Raw genomic sequence first — 26,401 nt, 5'->3', positions numbered from 1 at the left:
ACACTGTGAGTGTTGCACGGCCAGATACGGCTCAGCTGACTCAGATAAGGAGATAATATAGGCTATGATATGATATGATCGATGATCTGATTGAATGTGATATGAATGATAAGTGCGACACGTCGGCGTCTTCTCTGCATACAGCAGTTTAAACTGTATTTCCTTTATCCTGTAATATGACTTGATAGATTTAAACTCCGCACACTGAGCTCTGATTTTTCAGCAGGCGGTGCTTTCACTGAGTTGATCTCTTTTCTATAGACGCCGGAGGCGGGCAGCGTCAGGAAAAAAAAAGTGATTTAGCCTTCCCAAACCTGAGCCTCACGCGCCGCCTATGGAAACGATGTTATACTACACGCACCACTCAGTTTATGACATCATTTTTTGTTTTTATTGACCATGGTAGAAATGTACATGTTCAATAATCACTTTTTAAATCAAATGGCGTATGTGGGATAAGGCATTTTGATAAACAGCCAGGTCCCACAAACACAATCAAACACAACGCAGATTAACAAATAATTATTTAGGTTTGCACAACAAATGTTCCCTCAGTAGGCTACAGCACAGGACAAATATATCAAAAATGTTCATTAATGTAAGATCTGTTGATAGGTAGATCACACATCTTCCCTATCAGACAAACCACTGTGCAGATTTCACTTCCACCACTCAGACAGCACTCATAAAATACCCAACAATATAGAAAATAAAGCAGCAATAATGTTTTTACTTTAAATACAGAACAATATACAGTACTTTCAACCAAAACTACATTCTTTAGTGATCGTCACTCTCTGAGGTCACAGATTTGGACTAGAATAATCCCAAATCATCTTTGATTTTCTGACTGTGACACACAGTAAATAGCTGCGGTCTTAAATACATTTAAAATGTTAAGTGTAAAAAGAAAAATCAATCAACACTTATCATATCTACCATATTTACAATATGCTTTAAATCCCATACATAAAAAATGTATATATTAAGTTCAATTCTGTTTACGATCTTAATAACACAGGTGAAAAAGGCAATCCTCATTAATTAAAGTTACAAAACGAGATAATCCTTTTTGTGCAAAATCAGTCAATTCATATGGTTCAGAGAAAAATCTGGAGACTAAAAAACTACACTTAAAACACAACACAATTACAAAAAACAACATATAAAGTTTTATTTAAAGAGCAGTCCGCTGATAAAATGATTGTGCCTCTGAATTTTAAATAAGGGTCAGCGGCATGACCCAACTCATTAGTCATACTGCACCATTTTGTCTTTATTTGACTAGTAGCACATTTTTGATTGCATCAGGTCACATATAAAGATTATCTGACAAATACTTACAATTTGGATATTGCATGTAATCAACAGTCTGATAGGAACATGGAGAAATACATTGTACCTAAAAACATTCTAAAGCTGCTGGTAAATTAACATTAAATATTACTGCAAACTGTCATTTACTTGAAAGACTGGAAAAAGGCGAAATTATATTTTGACTTTAGTAACGCATAAAATAGTTTGTTATGAAATTCAAGGATGATAAGACTTGCAAAAACTGAAGTTTGATGTGCATTTTGTCCCATTTAAAATAAACTTTAGATTGTGTTGTTTGTAAATTGCACAAAATATGCAAAGAACAAAACTCTAGGTAGATAATAATATTAAGCAGAGTGTTTTATAAGATTGAAATTAAATGTTTGTGTCACCAGTATAACAGCTGGTTCCTCAGATCAGTACAGTATGCAGAGCCTGACTGCGAAACACTGAGGAGGGGGCTGGCTAGCAAGGACTCAGATTGTAGGTTAATCACATATGAGGGGGGGGAGGTAAGGTAGATGTTGGCAGGTCACCGGGGCTTAGATATGCCATTCAGGTCCAGGAATTCTTTAAGCCTGGTGGGGAAATCTGTCATAACTCCTGTGGCTCCCAAGTCAAATGCCCTCTGGAAGTCCTCCTCGTCATTCAGCACCCAAATGTACACCTGAAACCACAGGCAGGAGTTCACGTTCACTTAAACTTTCAGAATGTCTTTACACAGAGGGGACACATGTTGATGTATAAAATACATGAAAAAGTGCATTTTGCATAATAGGTGACCTTTAATGTAAGCAGAAGGGTTTGGAGTAAATAATAATAAGATAAAGGTAAATTGACTTAATAGGCATCAGCTACTCCTTATCATTACCCCTACACAATTTGCATCCACAAAGAATTCAATAATTTGTGTTCAGAGGTTTTTCTGTTATAAGAACTACTAGAGAAGCTACGTAACAGCGGTTTTACCTGTATTCCCCTGTCAGTAAGATGCTGAAACAGAGTCTTTCTCATCAGCAAACTGCAAGAGAAAAAATAGAAACTGCAAATATAGCAAAGCTAAAGATAGGTTTAGTTTTGCAGTTGTAAATGTCTTGCATTAATCATGGTCACAGTAATGTATATGTGTATTATTATGTAATGAGGCGTCGTAATTCTTCCCAGTGTCCCTGTACCAGCATTTCTAAAAAAAAAACTATACTGTTCAACGAGGGAGAAATAAATACAATGATAGGCCTACATAAAGAAAAAGTGAAGATACACTAGTTTACAGATGTAATGTAGTGTGATACAAATACCCAAAGATTTTGCAACTCTGACGATAGAATTGAGAAGACAGATGGATTTCAAATGATAGGACAAATGAGAGACTTACGTGTCTGCAAGCCAGGTAATTAATCTCTGACTCCTCGTTAATCTGTCGGGACCCTTTATTCTGCAAAATCACATAAAAAAGTGTCAGAAAGTTAAACACTCTGATGTACTTGCCACAGTCAGAATCAAGAAAAAAATAAATGTTTCAAATGCAGCCGTGGTAATACATTTTTATATCTGATTAATGCGCTTTGCATTACGGGTTATTTTAGGTCAAATATAGCCAAAAGCTGAAATAACTTGTTTTTATGTGTGTATACCTACTTGGTAATAATAGAAGGCATGGGGATCTCCAGAAACTGCTCCTTGAGGGGAACAAAAGGCAGGAGGCCGGTGTAGAAGAGGCCTAACAGCTGCAATACTCTGAATAGGCTGAACAACACTGGGATACGCGGGTTCTGCAAAACACAAACACACAACCAGGATTCATGTTCAATCCCTTAATTCATTCACTACTGGTTGATATAATATCAAATACAGAGCTCTACAGTTTACAGCAGATTTAGTATTTTTCTTGTATTGTAAAGTGTAGATTTCATTCTCTCTTATCCATGCCAATATACGGCCTATAGGCCTACAGTAGATAAAAATAATAGTGTTTTTTTTTTTTTAAAGGAGATCTATTCCATGAATTGACTACACTGAGGATAATGTACAGTACACTTTATATCTCATGTAAATGTACCTCTGTGTAGCATTTATTTACAATCTTGTTGCTAGCGTTGCCCCAGACCGTCAGATTCTCTCTGTCGTAGTTAACAACCATCTCAGAGACCTGCAAGAATTAGAAAAGTTGTAGCTACAGAAACACATAGCAGACATGTGTGAAACATGATGAAGAAAGGTTTTGTTGCCATCCCATAATGTACTTTTAAGGTGCATAGTCTTTGAAGTTAGTGTTATAATCAGCCTGTTTATGTTCACCTTTTTATTTACAATGAGGAAACTACTCATTCCATTTTAAGGACAAAAATTACTACATAACATCTGTAAATAGCTCATTCAGTTCGATGAAAAATAGCATGGGAAATTGACAAACAAAAAAAAGAGAGAAAAAAACTAAAGTTGTTGTATAGGAAGGTTTGAGTCTTATCACACACAGACCTTCTTGATGAGCCTGTCGTCGTTGACCTTGATGTCTATGTTGACAGGGGTATGGGGAAATGCTTCAAAAACGTCCTTGAGTAGAGGGATGCGTTTGTCCTCTCCCCCCTCGCAGATACACTCTGCCAGACAAGGACAAGTCAAAAACACAATCTGCCTCAGATTATACTCCAGACAGAGGCTGGGGCTACATATTGGTAAATGTGTACACACTGACAGTGTAAACACAATCTGCATTATCTGTACAAAGTCAAATGACCTGTAATTATAAATGCTTCTGCAGGGGATAAACACAATATACGTATATTTGGTTACATGGACACATCAACGTATCCTAATACACCAGTTAGCATGTTGTAAAACAAATTCTGGTTATTATTTATTAGTGCAGAAGCTGTTTTGGCCAAACAACAACTTGGATAGGTTTAGGAGTAGATGGTGTTTTGGGAAAAATACAGTAAGCACTGTGTCCAGGTAGCCATGCATTTCCTGGCCCTAGATTATGTTATATGCAAATTATAGTAAATATCTTCTCTTAGGTATAAGTAGGAACAGTGGATGAGAACAGACTGCACAACTCTGAGTAACAAAGTAATGACAGAAGTTGCTGATATTCCTCTGTATGTAGGCAGGGATAACTCTGTATTAATTACACCAGCCATCAGTTTGTGATGCTCACCTCTCTGAAAAGTCACACCAAGCTTGCAGAGGTACGGAGGGAGCTCCTGCAAAGAGCACACAGTCAGTGATGAACAAACAAGAAATATACCCTATAGACAGGGGGGCGTGATGGATGTGACTGATTGCGTTCAAATGAATGTCAATATAAAAAATAGGCAGGAAGGCAAGGACACGTCAAAGCAAGATTAATGTAAAAAGCCCAAATCTGTCCAACAAGGCCGAAGAGCAGAGAGAATGTGAACCTTCAGTTACACACATTTAAAAAGAAAATGGATAGAGTTGATGTGTTTTTTGGCGTACACTTTGTATACTAAAGTATATATGTATACTATATTTATAAACATGTTAAAAGGAGCTCATAGAAAAATGGCTTACAAATGCTACTATTAACATTATCAACTTTTTTCCAAAATGTCCATTATTCAATTAAATTATCATTAAGATTTTCTTTTGTGAAGGAAAGCGATGATATTATAGAGCAGTAACTCACAGCGTAGGTCATGTCTGAGATGTGGGCGTTGATGCCAGAGGCCCTCAGCAAGCTGGCGTCATGTGACACCACTACCTGTTCATCTTTGGTCAGGTGGCAGTCCAACTCCAGCATGTCCGTGCCAAGATCTACAGCGCTGCATGGACAAACACACACACACGACATTGACTTTTATCACATAAAATTCAAGCAGTTCAGTTTCTAATCGCAGCCGTTAGTAACCTTCGGGCTTTATGTCTCAAACGGTTATCTAAGGCACCACTGCCTGTATGCTGGAGTGTGGTGAAGACATACAGACATCAGATTGTGGTCACAATCAAACTCAGATGACACAAACTTCCCACAATCACATGAAAAAGTCACCAGCTCAAAAGTCAAAAAGAGCTTTGTCATAGTGACTTTTGTTTCTACTCACTGCTTGAAAGCTGCCATCGTGTTTTCCAGGTTTTCACCCGCACCTGCAATGAAAAAGTAAATACTAAGCATGGTCTATTGTTGTCTTGACTCTTTACATTTGCATACCCACAGTTAAATATCGCCTTCTGCCTACTTCTCACTAACAATAAGAAAGTGGATCACATCACTCTTGTTCTGAAGTCTTTACACTGGCTTCCTGTGTGTCAAAGAATAGATTTCAAAATACTGCTGCTGGTTTATAAAGCTTTGAATGGTTTAGGCCCAAAATACATTTCTGACCTCCTGCTAAATTATGAACCATCCAGATCTCTCAGGTCTTCAGGGACTGGTTATCTTTCTGTCCCCAGAGTCAGAACTAAACATGGAGAAGCAGCGTTCAGTTATTATGCTCCAAATATCTGGAACAAACTCCCAGAAACCTGCAGGTCCGCTGCAACTCTGACTACTTTTAAATCCAGACTAAAGACTTTTCTTTTTGCCGCTGCTTTTAATTTAATTCAACTATTCACATCTTAAACTGCACTGTAACTTTTATCCATGTATTTTTTCTTTTAATGTTTATTTTATTATCTTTTCTTTTCAATGACTGATTTTAAATGCCATTTTCTTAATGTCTTTTGTTTTTTGTAAAGCACTTTGAATTGCCTTGTGTTGAAAGGTGCTATATAAATAAACTTGCCTTGCCTTGCTTCAGCATACCATACACAAAAATACTGTCTTATGAAAGCAGAGTAATACATACATAACCAAACACATACATCTTAAAACAAACTGGCAACAGCATAAGCATAGGTTGGGGAAGTAGCCAAACAATGAACTTTGGACATAGTTTTACTGTGTACGAGTAAAACTGTTTATGATATACTGCACTCAGACGAGAGAAGTTATAAAATTGACAGGCATAGGCCCAAATCATGATCATGAGGCTCAAGATCGAAATTACACTCATCTTTGTAAACAAAATCATTTCCTGAAGTATTCGTACGGTATCTATTAATTTGCACATTTTGTGAGGATCTGTGGATAATTTGTCATGGAATCTTTTTGCAACCTTTTTATTCGTATTGTATCTTTTTAGTAAAAGATACAAATAAACTGATAATGTTCATCACAGACTCACCTCCTCGATGGGAAATGTGTTTGCTGAGAAAAGGCTCTCGTTTCCTACGGTGCAAAAGATTTGGGCATTTCATCAGCAGGGCAGAGGTGAGCACATAGCCCGTTACCGTCGACAGGACATACACAGCAGCACACATCTCCTGTCAGCACGCTGCAAAACAAACAACACAATCCTATTGACTTTGAGTGGCATGTTGAATTATTCAATAAACAACATCCCTATAGAGTGGCGAAGTCACGCCCATCTACTTCTGGTCCATGGGACCTTATTTCGGAAAAATTATGTATTGAAGTCAATGGAGAGAGAAAACGTATCTTTTCGATCCCGTTTGAATTGTGCCACGAATTACACATATGATGTTTGTCAATCTTAAATAATCATTTCCATGTAAAAAAAGTCAGTTTGTGGTAAAACTGTTGAAATATAAGACTATGAAAAATACGCAACTAGAAAGACTACAAATCCCAGAATCCCGGTCCCGACTAACTCCCCTTTTGTGTATGTACAGCTCTCAACATGCCCAGACTTGTAGTGATGTTCACCTCTTTTAATACTTTGCGCCTCATTCTGAAAGAAATAAGTGAAATTTGCCAACGTGACGGCCGTCTTGGTGTGTGGTGCGAGACTGGAGATGTAGTTCATTGAGCGGTTTCACACAAAAGAAGTGTTACTTCACAGTTTTACGACACATTTTAATTTTTTTGACTTGTAAAATTATCTTTTAAATTGACAAACATCATATGTGTAATTTGTGGCACAATTCAAACGGGATCGAAAGATAATCTTTCTCTCTCCATTGATTTCAATGCATAACTTTTCCAAAATAAGGTCCCAGCTGAGCTGCTCTTTGCACACGTCTTGCTAGTGCGTTGCATGATGGTTAGTCATTTTGTCCGACTTGGGCTGCAGTCGGATAGTTTAAAAATCAGCTCCTAAATTCTAACCCTATCGTCTATTCCTTGACCTCTGAGTGAAACGTCACGGGGTTAAGGGATAGTGGATAGGAGAATTCAAAAGGACTTAGGAGAAGAGACTGCGGTACTTTAGAGAATCCGAATGCACTTTCACTATCCGACGTGTTTCTGATGCGCCAGCGGACGTCCTGAATGTGCGTCTGCTGCTGTGGGGAAACCATGGAAACTACAGTTTCCTATACAGCGGACTACAAACATGGATGTTTAATAAGAACGAGGGACTACTGTGAACTCATCTTGAGACTCTGCACCGTGCTCTGATGCTGCTGCTTTGCTTTATGAACGTGGACAACAGAGAAACATATTCTTCATGACCAAAGTTGGAATTGAAATAAAAAAGGAAAATGAAATTTATGCTCGTCGCCCTCTCCCTCCGGTCCACGTTAATACAAATGATCCCAATACGTATGATTGTATGAACTAAAGATCTTAAAATCAATACAGATGTATTTATTATAAACGTTAGTCCTTAACATCTATCACTGTGTATATCACCATTCAAACATCTTTTAAAAGTTGAACAAACCCCACACAGCTCAGTAAAGACTGAAATGTTGACTTTATTTGATAATTTCAGTGAAAACTAACGTTCATATTTCTCTTTTTGAGTATAATACTGATGAACGTTCAAAACAAAGCACTTTGGCAACTTACCACCTATGTTTTAAAAAGCTTAATAAGCACCGTAACTTTCATGATATCATTTCTCGGTCATAATCGGTTGTTTCCGTGAACGGCCGACTGTTGAGTGACGGCAAATGCTGCGGCTGCAAGGCATTGTGGGGCAGCATTTTCGCTTCTCCTGTCGGTTAGGGAGGTCCAGTGGTTCCTAAGCTAAAGGAGGTTATAAAGGAAGTTTGAAACCTCCTTTCCTATCATTCTCATCATTAGAGAATTCGAACGGCACTTATCATGGCTGCCACTGAGGGACTTCCGGGTCATTTCACTCCTTTATGAAGGTTCCTAAGCTAAATGGACTATTCGACTTCAGCCTTGCTCTGGAGGCTCGCCTACATGAGACGTTGAAAGGCGAGGCGAGGCGCGGCGAGGCGAGGCGGCGCAGTTTCTCTCCACGGGCTGCGGAAGCGAAATGCTTGATGGGAAACGACTCGCTGGTATCACGAGCTGAGCACTCATTGGTGGTTTTTACCCCGTGCTGCGGATGAAACTCTCACATTTTTCATCATTGTTCCACAAAGTTTATCATCATGAAATGAATATCTATATATGTTATACTGTAGCCTACTTGCACTGCTTAACGTTTTCATACTTTATATATCTTAGCATATTCATACACACTGTTCATACTACTCACAGGCTGCTGTGTATATCTAGTGTATTCATACCCCTCACTGTTTATTCATCATTAAATTCATTCTAGATTTTATTCTGTAGATTGTGTACATTACTTTTCACTTTACTGCGTTTTACACTCCTGGTTAGAAGCTAAACTGCATTTCGTTGTCTCAGTACCTGTAATATGTGCAATAACAATAAAGTTGAATCTAATCTTGAGCAGGAACAAATGTATGTACTTAGTACATATCTGACATCAACGATTAAACACATTTGTGCATTCTTTATAAATACAAACCGAGTCAAGCCGACTCCGGAGGTGGCGGTATGCACCTTAAAGTTGTTTGCGATCTGCCAAAAAACCGAGAGAAGAAGAAGAAGAAGAAGAAGAAGAAGAAGAAGAAGAAGAAGAAGAAGAAGAAGAAGACGACGACGACGACGACGACGACGACGACGACGACTCCGCGCTGTCCGACTTCAGGCGAGCTTTTTGAGACCTCCCCCGGCTGCGATCGGCTATTCTCGTCTACTTTCGAGGCGAGCCGCAGCTCGTCTCAAACAAGCCTAATGGCCAAAGTGAAGTCTGAAAGATGATGACTACTTGCTGGTGCTGGTTAAAAAATAGGCAAAATAAAAACATAAATGTTGGAACTGAATGTGAACAGCAACATATATTTGTGTAAATTCCAACATACAGCCATGTTTTATATACAGAGCAGTTTGTAAAACAGTAAGTAAAGTAACTGCGGTCAACTCAGCCGTCTCTCAAATTTGCTTGGTCAAATGAGCAGTTCTTCATTTTTGAGTGCGCGATTTATAGCGCCTTTACGGTAATCGCTGAGAAGCGGCACTAACGCAAAGAATGCATGTTTTTTCTGCTTCATGCGATACAAATTATTTTTACCATGAGTTCTTAAAAAAACTAACACTGTTTGACTCAGTACAATAAAATGAAGTACTTTTACTGTCTTTTTTCTGGGTAATACTCTCAAATTCCCCCTCCTGAGAACAAAAACTTCTGCTATATTTGATGAGATAAAATGATTTTTAGCGATACATCCTTAATAAAAGTGATACTGTTGGACTCAGTACTTGTTAGACTACTACCACAAGTACCATCAAGTACTTTTACTGTGTACTTTTGAGTAATCCCCTGTCAAACTCCCCTCCAGAGTACAATAATGCATGTTTTCTGCCATCTTTGATTTGAGATAAAATTATTTTGTGCTATAAATTCTTAATGTAATTGGTACTGTTGGATTCAGTACTACTTGGACTAGTAGCACAAGTACAATCAAGTACTTTTACTGTGTACTTTTTGAGTAATACTCGTTTAAACTCCTGTCCTGACTACAATAATGCATGTTTTCTGCCATATTTGATGAGCGATAAAATGATTTTGTGCAATAAGTTCTTCATGTAATTGGTACTCTTGGATTCAGTACTACTTGGACTAGTAGCACAAGTACAATCAAGTACATTTACTGTGTACTTTTTGAGTAATCCTTTGTCAAACTCCCCTCCAGAGTACAATAATGCATGTGTTCTGCCATCTTTGATGAGATAAAATGATTTCGTGCAATAAGTTCTTAATGAAATTGGTACTGTTGGATTCTGTACTACTTGGACTACTACCAAAAGTACAATCAAGTACTTTTACTGTGTACTTTTTGAGTAATACTCGTTTAAACTCCTGTCCTGAGTACAATAATGCATGTTTTCTGCCATCTTTGATGAGCGATAAAATGATTTTGTGCAATAAGTTCTTCATGTAATTGGTACTGTTGGATTCAGTACTACTTGGACTACTACCAAAATCATGCACGAAATCATTTTATCTCAAATCAAAGATGGCAGAAAACATGCATTATTGCATTATTGCATTGTACTCTGGAGGGGAGTTTGACAGGGGGATTACTCAAAAAGTACACAGTAAAAGTACTTGATTGTACTTTTGGTAGTAGTCCAAGTAGTACTGAATCCAAGAGCACCAATTACATGAAGAACTTATTGCACGAAATCATTTTATCTCTCATCAAAGATGGCAGAAAACATGCATTATTGTACTCTGGAGGGGAGTTTGACAAAGGATTACACAAAAAGTACACAGTAAAAGTGCTTGACTATACTTTTGGTAGTAGTCCAAGTAGTACTGAATCCAACAGTACCAATTACATGAAGAACTTATTGCACAAAATCATTTTATCGCTCATCAAAGATGGCAGAAAACATGCATTATTGTACTCAGGACAGGAGTTTAAACGAGTATTACTCAAAAAGTACACAGTAAAAGTACTTGATTGTACTTGCGCTACTAGTCCAAGTAGTACTGAATCCAACAGTACCAATTTCATTAAGAACTTATTGCACGAAATCATTTTATCTCAAATCAAAGATGGCAGAAAACATGCATTATTGTACTCTGGAGGGGAGTTTGACAGGGGATTACTCAAAAAGTACACAGTAAAAGTACTTGATTGTACTTTTGGTAGTAGTCCAAGTAGTACTGAATCCAACAGTACCAATTACTTGAAGAACTTATAGCACAAAATCATTTTATCGCTCATCAAAGATGGCAGAAAACATGCATTATTGTACTCTGGAGGGGAGTTTGACAAAGGATTACTCAAAAAGTACACAGTAAAAGTACTTGATTGTACTTTTGGTAGTAGTCCAAGTAGTACTGAATCCAACAGTACCAATTTCATTAAGAATTTTTTGCACGAAATCATTTTATCTCAAATCAAAGATGGCAGAAAACATGCATTATTGTACTCTGGAGGGGAGTTTGACAGGGGATTACTCAAAAAGTACACAGTAAAAGTACTTGATTGTACTTTTGGTAGTAGTCCAAGTAGTACTGAATCCAACAGTACCAATTTCATTAAGAACTTATTGCACAAAATCATTTTATCTCTCATCAAAGATGGCAGAAAACATGCATTATTGTACTCAGGGGTCAACCCTGTCTCCTAAAAATTACGTTCCCACAGAACTAAACTGCATTCTCAATTACGTTTAGCTAGAAACTTATTTACTCCCACGTTACGTTTGTTATGAACGTATCTCAAATACGTTTATTTTCTACATATCTTCTAGAAACATGTTTTCTCCCAGGTTACGTTCCTTATGAACGTATCTGAAATACGTTTATTTTCTACATATCTTTGCCATTTATTGTCTTGCTTATAATAATGATAATAGTCATTTATAAATATCATTTTAGAGCACACCTTTGAAATCGACAATCGGGCTCGATATATGGTTAAATTAAAATCAGTAGGCGAGGCTGTAATTTCGCCAGCTGTTACTCTCATGTGCGAGGCAGAACATAATAGTTTTAACATGCCAAAAAGCTGCTGTGTCGTTCATTGCACCTCAAACATTAAAACAAATCCAGAGTTACGTGTTTCTGTACTTCCTCTAAGAAGAAAGGACAGTAACAGAAGAGCTCTGTGGCTTCAGGCTTGATCGCCGTTCAAATGACAGCGTTGGTTTCCCCAAAAGTGGGCGGGGCTGTAAAGTGACGTAGATTTTACTGTCATCTATTATTCAAAACCATTCTATTTATTCTAACGTATTACATGCCAGTGTTTTATCTTTTTATTTATTTGTTTTTATTTTAAATCGTATAATGTCGGACTTTTTTTGTCGTCTTTGAGGAAAAGAAATGGGGTTTAGAGATTCAAAATACTGAAATCTGTATTTTTTAAAATCTCTTCCTTCTAATTTGTTATTCTTTTCTAAATAACACACTGTTATTTACTCAACAATAGCACACAGTTATCCTTGTTTTTATTTATTCGTTTAATTCTATAATCTTGGGCATTTTAGCATGCTTTTTAGCCGTAAATAAAGTCACCAGAAACAGACGGGACATTTCGAGATTTAGGATGGCCCAAGACACTACACTTAATGTGGAGTCGGTGTGTAGTTATGCTAAAACAATGTCGGACACCGTAATCTTCTCTGGTCCCCTCCCCAATCTGATCAATGATGACATGTATAGCCGCATGTCATCATTTCAGCGCTGGTTGTCTTGGTGGTGCCCAGCAAACAATGTGGGCTTCGTAAATAATTGGACAGCCTTCTGGGGAAAACCTGGTCTGATTAAGAGAGACGGCATTCACCCTACTTTGAAAGGTGCAGATCTCATTTCGGCAAACATTTCAGGGCTTTGTGGACGTAATCCATGACAAACTGGAGTTGAGACCAGGAGGCAGAGTCGCAGTCTTACACGCTTCTCTGCGCTCTCTCCTAGGCAGTCACCCATAGGAATCCCGAACCCAATAAAATACCCAATATTAGCGGTGTGTGTGTCTGCCCAAGGACAATTTAAGGTAAAACCTAATAGAGGTGTCATACATAATAACCTAATAAAAGTAAATGTAACAACTACTACAGTGCAACAAAACAGGAAGATTAAATGTGGTCTCTTAAACATAAGATCTCTAGCATCTAAAGCAATATTGGTAAATGATTTAATATCAGATTATAATATTGATATATGCTGTCTCACTGAAACTTGGTTGAGACATGAAGAATATGTCAGCATAAATGAGGCCACTCCACCCAGCCATGTCAACACTCATATTGCTCGAGGCACGGGCCGAGGAGGTGGAGTTGCAGCAATCTTTGACTCAAGTTTACTTATCAATACTAAACCAAAATGTAATTATACCTCTTTTGAAAGCCTCGTTTTTAGTCTTACGCATCCGACCTGGAAAACTTTGCAGCCAATCTTATTTGTTACAGTGTATCGTGCACCAGGTCCTTATTCAGAATTCTTATCAGAATTCTCTGAGTTTTTATCAACTTTGGTTCTTAAAACAGACAAAGTAATTATCGTAGGTGACTTTAATATTCATGTTGACGATGATAAAAATAGCCTTACTGTTGCATTTAACTCTATATTAGATTCTGTTGGTTTCTGTCAGAGTGTAAATAAACCAACCCACCGTTATAATCACACTCTCGACCTTGTTCTGACTTATGGTATTGAAATTGAGCAACTATTAGTCGAACCGCATAATCCTGCTTTATCCGACCATTTCTTAGTAACTTTTGAAGTACTGTTACTAGACTACAAAGCATTAGTCAAAAGCTCTTGCAGCAGAAACCTATCTGTTAGTGCTATAGCCACATTTAAGGAAGAGATTCAACCAATACTTAACTCGATAGCATGTCTGCATGTAGGGGAGGAAACTTATACAAAATGTACACCACCCCAAATTGATCATGTTGTTGATAGTGCTATAGATGCGTTGCGAATAAAATTTGATTCTGTTGCTCCTTTGAAAAAGAAGAAAATAAAACAACATAGATTAGCTCCATGGCATAATGCCGAAACCCGCAAAATAAAGCAAAAGTCTAGACAACTTGAAAGGATATGGCGTTCCACTAAACTTGAAGAATCTCGTTTAATTTGGCATATTACTCTCAATGAATATAAGAAAGCACTGCGTAAAGCGAGAGCAGCCTACTACTCTTCATTAATAGATGAGAATAAGAATAATGCAAGATTTCTTTTCAGCACTGTAGCCAGGCTGACAGAGAGCCACAGCTCGATTGAGCCTTCTATTCCCTTAGCACTCAGTAGTAATGATTTTATGTGCTTTTTTAACGATAAAATTGTTACTCTTAGAAACAAAATTAATGACCTCTTGCCTTCGACCAGTATAGTGTTATCAACAGCTCCCGGAATCGTAAGTTCTAATATTACACTAGATAGTAAACTAGAATGCTTTTCAGCCATTAACCTTGAACAATTACATTCAATGATTCTCTCTTCTAAACCATCAACGTGTATGTTAGACCCAATTCCAACTAAGCTGTTGAAGGAAGTTTTTCCATTAATTAGCACTTCTTTATTAAATATTATGAATATGTCTTTATTATCAGGCTATGTTCCACAATCATTCAAAGTAGCAGTGATAAAACCGCTTCTTAAAAAGCACAACCTCGATCCAGAGGTTTTAGCCAACTATAGACCTATTTCTAATCTTCCGTTCCTCTCAAAAATTCTTGAGAAAGCGGTCGCAAAACAGTTGTGTGATTACTTAAAAAACAATGATTTATTTGAAGATTTTCAGTCTGGCTTTAGAACACATCATAGCACAGAGACAGCTCTGGTTAAAGTCACAAATGATATTCTAATAGCCTCAGATAAGGGACTTGTCTCTATTCTTGTTTTGCTCGATCTTAGTGCTGCATTTGATACTATCGACCATGATATCCTATTGCAAAGACTAGAGCACTTAGTTGGCATACAGGGAACTGCTTTAGGCTGGTTTAGGTCCTATCTATCTGAACGCTCTCAGTTTGTACGTGTTAACGATGAATCTTCCACGCAAACCAAAGTTAGCCATGGAGTGCCACAGGGCTCAGTGCTCGGACCTATTTTGTTCACATTATATATGCTTCCGTTAGGCAATATTATAAGGAATCATTCTGTAAACTTTCATTGTTATGCGGATGATACTCAACTATATTTATCAATCAAGCCTGATGAAATTAATCATCTAAATAAAATTCAAGACTGCCTTAAGGACTTAAAAACGTGGATGACCTTAAACTTTTTGATGTTAAACACGACCAAAACTGAAGTTATTGTACTTGGCCCGAAGAATCTACGAAACAAATTATCTAAAGACATACTAACTATGGATGGCATTAATTTGGCCTCCAGTGAGACTGTAAGGAATCTTGGTGTTATATTTGATCAGGATTTATCCTTTAACGCCCACATAAAATCAATTTCAAGGACCGCCTACTTCCATCTACGTAACATTGCAAAGATCAGGCATATCTTGCCTCAAAACGATGCAGAGAAACTAGTCCATGCATTTGTTACTTCTAGGCTGGATTATTGTAACTCTTTATTATCAGGGAGTACCAAGAAGTCAATCAAGTCGCTTCAGCTGATTCAAAATGCTGCGGCTCGTGTACTAACCAGAGTTAGGAAAAGGGACCACATTACTCCTGTTCTGGCTGCCTTACACTGGCTCCCTATAGAACACAGGATAGAATTTAAAATTCTTCTTCTCGCCTACAAAGCCCTTAATGGGCAGGCGCCATCTTACCTTAAACAACTCATTATACCCTACTGTCCTACTAGGGCATTGCGTTCCAAGAATGCAGGGTTGTTGGTTGTTCCTAGAATCTTTAAAAGTACAATGGGAGCCAGAGCCTTTTCTTATCAAGCTCCACATTTGTGGAATCAGCTTCCAGTTTGTGTTCGGGCGGCAGACACCCTATCCGTTTTTAAGAGTGCGCTTAAGACCTTCCTTTTTGATAAAGCTTATAGTTAGGGCTGATTAGATTCAGCCCCTAGTTTTGCTGATATAGGCTTAGTTTGTCAGGGGACATCTTACTTCTTCCTTCTCTCTGTCTATACCCGTGTACACTCATGTTCCGATTAACCCAGCTTCCCCAAATGTCTTTCTTTTTGGTGTCTATATACGCTGGGATCCGGAGTCATGGATGATCCTGCGGTCCTGTGTCCTGGATCGCGAGCGCTGGATCTTGAGTCGTGGCTGTGGTCCTGGATCATAGGTCCTGGATGGATATCCTCGTGGATTCATCTTCCTATTATACACACATGCATTTCCAAACATTTGGACTACCTATGTTGCAAATGTATTATCTTTTCAATTTACACACGGCATCTATTGCACGTCTGTCCGTCCTGGGAGAGGGATCCCTCCTCTGTTGCTCTCCCTGAGGTTTCTCCCATTTTTCCCTTTAAACTGGGTTTTCTTTGGAAGTTTTTCCTTGTACGATGTGAGGGTCTAAGGACAGAGGGTGTCGTATTGTCATACTGATATTCTGTACACACTGTGAAGACCACTGAGACAAATGTAACATTTGTGATATTGGGCTATATAAATAAACATTGATTGATTGATTGACTACACTACCCATAATCCCCAGCTATCGTTTGGGACTACAGTCCGTTGACAAACCCCGTGATGTTGCGCCAAGGTTACGCCGAGCGTCAAGCTCTTTGAAATGGAACGAAACCACGGCAGACTATTCAAAACTGGACTCCAACGCCCCACCAGAACTACACATGCTGGCTATTGTGTTTCGCAACATGTTCTCTATGGCACGTCTCTACTGGGAATTGTAGTTTTAAAAGACGTTTTTTCCCAAATGTAGAAGTTGACAGTATTAAACTGTGTACAGCCCTGGAGGTTTAGGCGATAGGAAACACATTGGTGTGTACACATTTAAAACATGTAATTACTAAATGGGTGAAAATCGCTTGTATCCATAATGGGCAGCATTAATATATACCCACACGACAGCTCATTGTTACTTTGTTATTCTACTCCACTACAATTCAGAGGTTAACCTGGTATTTTTACTCCACTACATTTAGTTTAGTTACTTTGCAGATTCTGATTAATGATGTGGAATATAAACAACCCTTAAAGCAGACTTTAGTTACACCTGAATACAATTCAGGGAAGGTGATTGTCAAGTGCCAACAATCAGGAGAGATATTTGATAGTTGGTGCTTGAGAAGACTAAACATTTATCTGCAGATCTTTATAAAGTATATTCATTACTCGTTATTCTCTACTAATAGTTAATTAAAAATTGTATAATGGCTATTTTGCATATCCCTTTCAAGATTTCAAGGTTTTCTAAGGTGTATTGATCTTATACACAACTTGGGTCGCAGGTTCCTCAACAGACATCTATCAATATGTGTGTACTGTATACCTCCACCATTAAACTGTCATATTCTGCACATTTCTTATTCTATCTACATACATAAGAGTATAATTAATGTGTATAATATCATTTAAAATAAGTGTTTCAACATAGTTAACATTGCAGGAAAGCAATATTTTAGACGTTAAGTACTTTGTCAGGCTTAATATTCATCTGTAGATAGATACCCCCAGAGCTTTTTTCTTGTTTAAAAGAAGACCTTAACCTAAAGTATTTTTTAATGTGTTAATAAAGGTTAATTCGTTTTTCTGTTTTGCACATCCTCCTATTAATATCTTTGAACATCCAGCACTAAACTGTTTTATTGTAGAGATCACTTAGTATCTTCTTGACTTTTTATATTCTATATTTCTATCATTGACCTTCTACTTTCCCCCTATGAAAGTATGTACTCTTAATATTGTTTTGATCAAATAAGATTATTCAACAAAAATAATTCAATAACATGCTTTAACCACTAGGCGGTGCACACAAGGTACACACAGCATACTAATAATAACTTTGTATTATTAGTGTAGACACTTATGTATAACATCTGAAGATGTGTAATTTTATTCATGTTTTTACATAATTTTACAGGATATTGCTATACTATTTCTCTTGTTTTACTTCTTCACATTAATATCTGATTTGTAAAACATCACAGACAGAAAGGCATAGGCTATCCTTCATTTAATAGTAAGCTATTGAAATTGTGATTCCATAGATGTGTCTCCCATCACCCAAATCCCCTGACTATTCTCTCAACTCAGTATTTAGATTCTTATATTCAAAGAAAATCAGTAATATCTTTAAAAACTACAAGTCCTTTTTTATCAGCTGTGCACCGTTATGGTGTAAATATAATCTATATACCAATTGGATCAAATATAAAAGTCAGCCGAATTACTATTGATACTGCAAGGAGACGTATCTTGTGAAAAGAAATTGAAGATGTTGTTTAATTGTTGATATATTTATGATCCACGTCAAGTATTCAGTTTTGGCAGCAGTTCTCCTGTTTGTCTCTCTCTATAAATAAAGAATTACGGCAGATGTGTAATATTTAATGCAGCCGAACCGTGTATTACAATGCCGTTATGTGATGACTTCCAAAGAGAAAAGCAAGCACACTCTGAATTAGGTATTATTTTATTTTTCGTTGTCGGATATCATATATCCATATCATATCAACACCATATCCCAGCGTGCATTGCGGCTAAAACATCCAATCAACAAGCTTCAAGCTGAGGATCTTGGGTAATCAGTTTAGTGGGTTTGTGGTGTGTATCGCTCAAAATGTCCCGTCTGTTTCCGGTGACTTTATTTACGGCTAAAAAGCCCAAGATTATAGAATTAAATGAATAAATAAAAACAAGGATAATTGTGTGTTATTGTTGAGTAAATAACAGTGTGTTATTTAGAAAAGAATAATAAATTAGAAGGAAAAGATTTTAAAAAATACAGATTTCAGTATTTTGAGGCTCTGAGCCCCATTTCTTTTCCTCACAGACGGAAAAAAAGTCAGACATTATACGATTTAAAATAAAAACAAATAAATAAAAGATAAAACACTGGCATGTAATTTACGTTAGAATAAATAGAATGGTTTTGAATAATAGATGAGAGTAAATCTACTTCACTTTACAGCCCCGCCCACTTTTGGGGAAACCAGCGCTGTCATTTGAACGGCGATCAAGCCTGAAGTCACAAGAGGCTTCTCAATACTCAAATTTCCCCTCCTCGACTCCTCGACTCCTCGGTCCTCCGGTAGTGACCCGGAAATGAATTTCAGCGCGCCATTTTGAAGGACGTCTCATTTCTCTAAATGCACACCGAGGACCGAGGATCGAGCGTCGAGGAGGCTCTCTGGAGGAGCTATAACCGAGGATACACTGATGGTTCCTCCACGGCTCCTCCGCGGATGCATTTCCGGGAACGGTGGAGGCGTGACGCACGGCCGGACTTATCTCAGCCAATGACAGCTCTGCATGCAACCCCTGGATATTATTTTAGAACCTGCTTTCATCGCAACGCGATGTTTACAGTGAGAACAGCTGTGAGGCCCGTGCAGAAAGCAGAGCAGTGTGTAAAATATATATCACTCAGTAGAACAGGCCTACTCTCTTTATTTGCTTTAGTTTAGTAGATGTCTACAAACAAAGAGTCGATATTTTTCTAAAACCATTTAGTGCTTCACATAATAAAATACACAACGGCTGTAGCCTGATTATGCTTTAGGAGCTGTAGGTGTGTGTGTGGTACAGTGTGTAGGTGTGTGTGTGTGTGGTACAGTGTGTAGGTGTGTGTTGTACAGTGCGTAGATGCGGCGGACAGACGGGTCTCAGTTGGTTTGATGTCCTTACTTTTAATACTTGCAAATACAACTTTTGGCCCGTAATTTCAATTCCCCATTTCAGCGACTAGAGAGAGGGGGGGGGGGGGATATATACAGTCTCTGATTGTGTTACGTTATTATGAGAGTGCTCTCATACTTTAAATTGCATATATTTATATAAATATATTTGTGTGTGTCCGCATCTGTAGCCTGGTATTGTCTCATTATACCGCACTGTCAATGAATTCAAAGTAAATATGTGGGGGAACAATGTTCAGCTGATCTAACAGAGATTATAAAATATGACAAAACACTAGACAGCTGATGCAGCTGTTGCCACGTAATAATGAACGGACGTCGCTTTAATATGACCGCTCAGAGGAGAGGAGTTCTCATTTCTTTAAACGTCTGCTGCTTCCCCTCCTCTCTCCTCGGTTCCCCTCCTCGGTCCTCCGCTCGCATCTCCTGTGGGCGGGTCTAAGTATCGAGGAGGGGAGTCGAGGAGGGGAAATGTGAGTATTGAGAAGCCTCTACAGAGCTCTTCTGATACTGTCCTTTCTTCTTAGAGGAAGTACAGAAACACGTAACTCTGGATTTGTTTTAATGATTGAGGTGCAATAAACGACACAGCAGCTTTTTGGCATGTTAAAACTATTATGTTCTGCCTCGCTCATGAGAGTAACAGCTGGCGAAATTACAGCCTCGCCTACTGATTTTAATTTAACCATATATCGAGCCCGATTGTCGATTTCAAAGGTGTGCTCTAAAATGATATTTATAAATAACTAATTATCATTATTATAAGCAAGACAATAAATGGCAAAGATATGTAGAAAATAAACGTATTTAAGTTACATTCATAACTACGATTTTATTAAGAACTCATTGCAAAAAATGATTGTATCTCTCATCAAAAAGGGCAGAAAACATGCATTATTGTACTCTGGAGGGGAGTTTGACAGAGTATTACTCAAATAGTACACAGTAAAAGTACTTGATTGTATTTGTGGTAGTAGTCTAACATGTACTGAGTCCAACAGTACCAATTTTATTAAGAACTTATGGCTAAAAATAATTGTATCCCTCATCAAATATCATTGATTGATTGATCAAATATAGCATAAGCACTTGGGTTGGCACTTGTACTACCGTCAGCGCCACTTCTCGGCGATTACCGTAAATACGCTATTAATCGCGCACTCAAAAATGAAGCGCTGCTCATTTGACCAAGCAAATGCGAGAGACGGCTGAGTTGACCGCAGTGTAAAGTAGGCTAAAGGTAAAGGTGTCAAGTGATCAGCTTTTTCATTGGATAAATTGTTTACATTTATTTATTAAATTGATTATGACATAATTAATTAAAGACATGATGTAGGCTATCCTTTAATTGTAATACCGTTAACTGACAATAATGTTAACCAGTTCACTGACTACAACGTAGTAGCTACATTAGGCTAACTTTAGCAGGGCCTTGGTATAACTCACATTATAAATCTTACCTTTTTCATCAAATAGTTTTGGTGTACGTTCTTTCTTCTTATAGACTAACCTATGTAGTCCCAGTACGAGCTAATCGATGTCCACGAATATGAGCAGCAAGCTACTTAGTAGGAAGATAAACTGACTCATCTACACTTCACAGCTGACACAAAACTCACCGGCCACCGTCAGCTGTTTACGCATGCGCGTACCAACAAAACAAAACTGGAACTTCCGTACAGATATTTCAGAATAAAAGCGGCACTAATAAACAAGAGTGCAGCACTGAACCAGGCGACGAGGGAGAGACGAAGATAAACATATGTAGCCTACATATACATATTAGGAGACCTCTTTTTGACTGCTGTCAAGATGGTGTGATGTGAAAACTGGGACTAAAAGGAATCTTTGGGGTGGAAAAAAAAAAAAAAAAACATTGCGGGGACGAGTGTAGATGAGGATGACCGCAGACGAGATCCAGAGAAGACGAGCGAGACATAGTAGCCGATAGATAGACGAGCGAGATGTACAGAGAGGTAGGATATATCTAGAGAGCCGAGAGGCTCGAGAGCGAGGAGAGAGGGGGCGAGACGAGGGAGAGAGAGAGAGAAAGAGAAAAAATAATCGCTTTGGCAATAATGTTCACCTGACATTCATGCCAATAAAGCATATTGAATTGAGAGAGAGAGAACAGTTAGTTTCTCACCAGTTAGTCTTTGCATCCACGAGATGCTGCTAATGTGCACCTCTTTAGGTAACAAACAACAATGCTGAAATATAATCTTATAAAAAAAGAAATATAGAACCTCCTGTCTTTGCAACGGTACGGTATAGCCAATAATAACGCTTCACCTTTAGCACTGTGAGTGATAACCGAACAATGTGATAACCAGAGAATTTCAACAGAGCAATGTCCAAGACAAAATCTTGCACATCCGCACTAGTCAAAGTTCACTTTATGCAATAAACCGTCTATGGAGAGAATCACTTCAACATAGCATTATGTGCCAGGAATTTCTTGGTGGTCAAAGCAGAAGTTCAGTGTGTATGGGTTTGCTCTTAGTGTAGTTTGAAAGAAAAAGTGTCCACAAAATGTCTTTAAAAGTCTGTCTGGAAGAGTGGGAACGCCTGGAAGAAGACCATAAGCAACTTCAGGTAAGAAAATTACAAATATAAGTTTAAAGTATCAGATTGTTCACACAGAGCCGCCGTTTAAATCATGATTTACATATGTTTGCCTCCTGTTGTGTTACTCAAACCACATGAGTAATGTTTCTAAAATCCCTAAAGTTAACAAAGATAAATGCCTTGTGATGTAAATATGAGTGGTTATTGATGTCCCCATGTTCTTCTTTTCCAGGAGACACACAGAATGTACCTACAAAAACTGGAAGAAGTTTCCAAACTACAAAAAAACTGCTCGTCCTCCATTTCCAGTCAGCGCAGAAGGCTGAAGGAGGTATCCTCCCTGGTGAAAAGGTAAGTTTACACACACACAAACACATCTGTATGGTCACAGATTTATGGTGACGTATACAGATAAGTACAACCGCTCGATCACACACACATACACAAAATGTGCGTTGTGTCAATGTAACAGACCTGGCAATCATATCTCACTTATATCATCCATCAGATGCAGCAAAGGACCATCAGAAGAAGATGCAAAGCCCTTGAACGAAATAAATGAGAAGATAAAGACGCGACCAAATGCTTTCTCTGAAATGGAAGCATTCCTTCCCAATAAAAACGGGTGGATTTCTTTTTTAAAACACAAGTTGAACTCATTGCTATGATTGATATTCATAACTGTAAAAACATATCAATTGCATTTATTACCTTAATGTACATTTACACTAGAAAAATAATATGATACATTTTCATATTTCAGATTGTACCTCAGTCTGGTTCTTGGAAATGTGAATGTCACTCTTCTCAGCAAGCAGTCAAAGTAAGAAACACATTTCTAAGCCGAAAGATTCCTTATTTCCCAAAATCCATGACACATTTCATTAGTTATATTATATGTTGAGGTCTGAATTTGTCCTATCTTCGTCAGATTTGCCTACAAAGATGAATACGAGAAGTTCAAGTTGTACCTCACAGTCATCCTGCTGCTGTTCTCCTTTGTATGCTATTTCTTTGTGAGCTACAGGTAAATATTAGCATGTTCTGCTACCTTGTCAGTAACCATGAGTTTATTATACGGACAATGCATGTACCTCATATCTAAATCAATCCGTTGTCTGTTGTCCCCGACTTTAGATTCCTTGATGCAATCCTCAATTTCGTGCTGGTTTGGTACTATTGTACATTAACCATCAGGGAAAGTATCCTCATCACCAACGGCTCCAGGTGAGTCCTAGCACCCCTACAACCATCTTCAAAAAATAATGACTAATTTTCATGAATAAAACATATTGACAGCTCTCTGACCTTTTAACTTTAATTATAGCAACTCATCATATTTGTAGTGATTAAGTAAATTACAGTAAAACAGAAAAATGTAAACAACAAAATATATAATACAATGCATCTTGCATCACAGAATTAAAGGCTGGTGGGTTTTTCACCACTACATCTCAGCTTTTTTTTCGGGTGTAATGCTAACATGGTGAGTATTTCATACCTTTCTTATTCAATGTTGGACATCCTTTTGTTGTGTGTATATTGCAAAAACCTTTATACTCGGTTTCCATCGCATTCATTTACACGTTGTCTAAATGCTTTTGATGTTTTATGTATAGCCGTATTGCCTGGTTGTTGAAATGTGTTATAAATAAACTTACCATGCCTTTTGTAGGTACATTTTTTTTAAAAAAGAAAAAAAAGCCTAATTACCACATTGTGAAAATGCCCCCCACGCTTTTTGCATTGTATTACTGTTATTTTTTTCTATGTAATTACTTATTGTTCTATTTTTCACCAAGGCCAGAAGGGGACTTGTACAAGACATTCAGGAACCAGTTCCTTGCCTACTCCTTGTATCAAAGTAAGGTCTACCTACTTGAAATACATTTATAATTAAAAAATAAATAAATAAAAGACTGACTCATTTCATTTGTAACTTACAGGTTTTGTCCAGTGTCTACAGTGCTACTATCAGAGCGGATGTCTCTATAGGTTAAGAGCTCTGGGAGAAAGACACAACATGGATCTGACCGTAGGTGAGGGACACTGTAACAGGCCAAGGACACAATACACTCAGCGAAGCACATCATACTTTAATATGGATGTTCCCCAGGCATGTCTGGGGCTGCTTATTGTCACTGCTGTAATAAACAGATGTAGAAATCAAATGCATTAGCAATTTAAACTCTTCTGCTTTCTGTTTTCAGAGGGATTTCAATCTTGGATGTGGAAAGGGCTGACGTTTCTGTTGCCCTTCCTCTTTTTTGGTCATGTGAGTACAGTCTTGGACACTGAGATGATTCACAACTGAGCTTAAGCTTAAAAAAGTATGCTTTGTCATGGCTGGATAAAAAAATCTGATGGAAAATGCTGATGTCATTCTAGACTTAGGCACAATTTGGGACAAAGTTTAGGATGATGGTTATCTGAATAACAGCTTAAGCTTTAGCGTGTCTGTGTTTGTACAGCTGCAAATCAATTCATTTACTTTTTACAAGATAAATCCTGAAGTCCTCGTGTTTTGTCTTGTAGTTCTGGCAGCTCTTCAATAGCCTCTCTCTCTTCCGAATGGCGCGGCTCCCAGACTGTAAAGAATGGCAGGTCAGTACTCACCTATTCTCACTTTATACCTGCTTATAAAGCTTATAAAAGCAGATTTGCAATGCATTCATCCATCATCTAAACTGCATGAACTAATTTTATGATATTATCGACATGGCATGTTATAATTTAGTCAAAGATGCCTACTATAAATGAGTTTCTTCTTCACCTGTTCCCCATTCATAAAATAAGAAAAATGATGATGAATTAAATATTTTGTGCTTACTCATGTATTCATGTCTTAATGCCAGGTCATGGTGTGTGGTCTCTGCTTCCTCATTCTGTTCATGGGAAACTTCTTCACCACTGTTGCTGTGGTCCGTCACAAGGTCAAGAGCAGGAATCAGAAAACTAAGAGTCTGTGATACATGCTGTAATAGGAAAAACATGTCTACAAATGCGGTCTAAATTGCTGATCTCCGAATGTGAAGCTCACATTGTCATTATTGCTTTCATTAACATTATCTGCGAATACGTTGTGTCTTATCAATACTTATTAAAGGTAAATTATGCTCCACAATGTCCTGGACTTTGCATAGTTAGTCAAATCACTCTCATAGAAAAAGCCAAACCAATAAAGCATTTATTCCACCCTCTGTGAAGCAGTTTTGTACTACTTCTTTGTACTTTATGTATTTTGACATGTGTCTGAATATGTTTGATTGCAGCTTTTTGTTCTTTTCCTGCCTATATATGGTTCATTTAAAATTGGGCGTGTTAAAGATGAGTTACCGTGGAGGGTTTTTAAAAAAGTACATCTTATTCTATCTCATTAGGTTTCATTTGCCTTTTCTTCTCCCTGTGTTGTAATACAACATATTTCTTGATAAAGTAATTAAAATAAGCTCCATCTTCACCTGCTACAACTTAAAAAAATATATAATAAAATCACCAATGATAAATATAACACTAACTGACTGGCAGTGGTTTGAAAAATATTTAAATTATTTTGTAAATGTAAGTAGTGTATTGTCTACCAAAGCAAATGTGTGGAAACCTACAATACACCTTATTCAGATTCTGATTTTGGGGTTCGTGTTCACAACATTTGCATGCACTTTTAAATGCATGACTTTAATATAAAATGTATTGTACTTTTATTTAAGGAAATAATATGAATAGGCTAGTTAATACTTTGCGCATGTATGCAGGCGGAATACTCACTGGTTGTTGGAGTATTTAACCAGTGTCCTTGGCATTGTTAACAACAACACCCTTTAAATTGAGGAGGATACTACTCCAGTCTGAGGTGCCTGGTTGGATTTTATAACCCTGACCCTTACTCTGCTGCACCTCGACTGCTATTTATTTTAGCACGCATGTTCGATGTTAGGTAATGTCGAGGTGGACCGACCCAA

The 26,401-nt window shown here is 37.7% G+C and overlaps 2 protein-coding genes and 1 long non-coding RNA gene across 4 annotated transcripts; 1 reads left to right on the top strand and 2 right to left on the bottom strand.

Annotated features, from left to right (window-relative positions):
- Positions 1-1,160: 1,160 nt before the first annotated feature.
- On the bottom strand, positions 1,161-21,697 carry gdpd1 (glycerophosphodiester phosphodiesterase domain containing 1). 2 transcript variants are annotated; one of them, XM_034097715.2, is made up of 11 exons: positions 21,332-21,697; positions 6,504-6,675; positions 5,382-5,424; positions 4,967-5,102; positions 4,475-4,520; positions 3,796-3,917; positions 3,377-3,466; positions 2,956-3,089; positions 2,693-2,752; positions 2,287-2,338; positions 1,161-1,984 (listed from the first exon to the last, which is right to left on the bottom strand). In XM_034097715.2, the coding sequence occupies exons 2-11, from the start codon at positions 6,637-6,639 to the stop codon at positions 1,850-1,852; spliced, it is 954 nt and encodes a 317-aa protein (XP_033953606.1). In that variant the 5' UTR covers positions 6,640-6,675; positions 21,332-21,697; the 3' UTR covers positions 1,161-1,849. The 2 variants fall into 2 exon arrangements, with proteins under 2 accessions (XP_033953606.1, XP_033953605.1); XM_034097714.2 differs by having other exon boundaries at positions 6,504-6,653; positions 21,332-21,695.
- A 212-nt stretch (positions 21,698-21,909) lies between these two features.
- LOC117457915 (ion channel TACAN-like) lies at positions 21,910-25,639 on the top strand. The gene is made up of 12 exons (XM_034098190.2): positions 21,910-22,466; positions 22,672-22,790; positions 22,948-23,064; positions 23,203-23,262; positions 23,371-23,466; positions 23,577-23,666; positions 23,860-23,925; positions 24,242-24,303; positions 24,386-24,478; positions 24,650-24,714; positions 24,975-25,043; positions 25,295-25,639. Exons 1-12 carry the CDS (start codon positions 22,404-22,406, stop codon positions 25,406-25,408), a joined length of 1,014 nt encoding a protein of 337 aa, XP_033954081.1. The 5' UTR covers positions 21,910-22,403; the 3' UTR covers positions 25,409-25,639.
- On the bottom strand, positions 24,750-26,355 carry LOC117457916 (uncharacterized). The gene is made up of 3 exons (XR_004553376.2): positions 26,208-26,355; positions 25,270-25,414; positions 24,750-25,027 (listed from the first exon to the last, which is right to left on the bottom strand). It is a non-coding gene; the product is annotated as an uncharacterized lncRNA (long non-coding RNA).
- Between the last annotated feature and the right edge of the window lie 46 nt (positions 26,356-26,401).

This window comes from Pseudochaenichthys georgianus, chromosome 13 (genome assembly GCF_902827115.2).
Source record: "Pseudochaenichthys georgianus chromosome 13, fPseGeo1.2, whole genome shotgun sequence".
Taxonomy (NCBI): Eukaryota; Metazoa; Chordata; class Actinopteri; order Perciformes; family Channichthyidae; genus Pseudochaenichthys; species Pseudochaenichthys georgianus.
The sequence above is the reverse complement of the archived record's forward strand: the minus strand, read 5'-3'. Positions and strand labels throughout refer to the sequence as shown.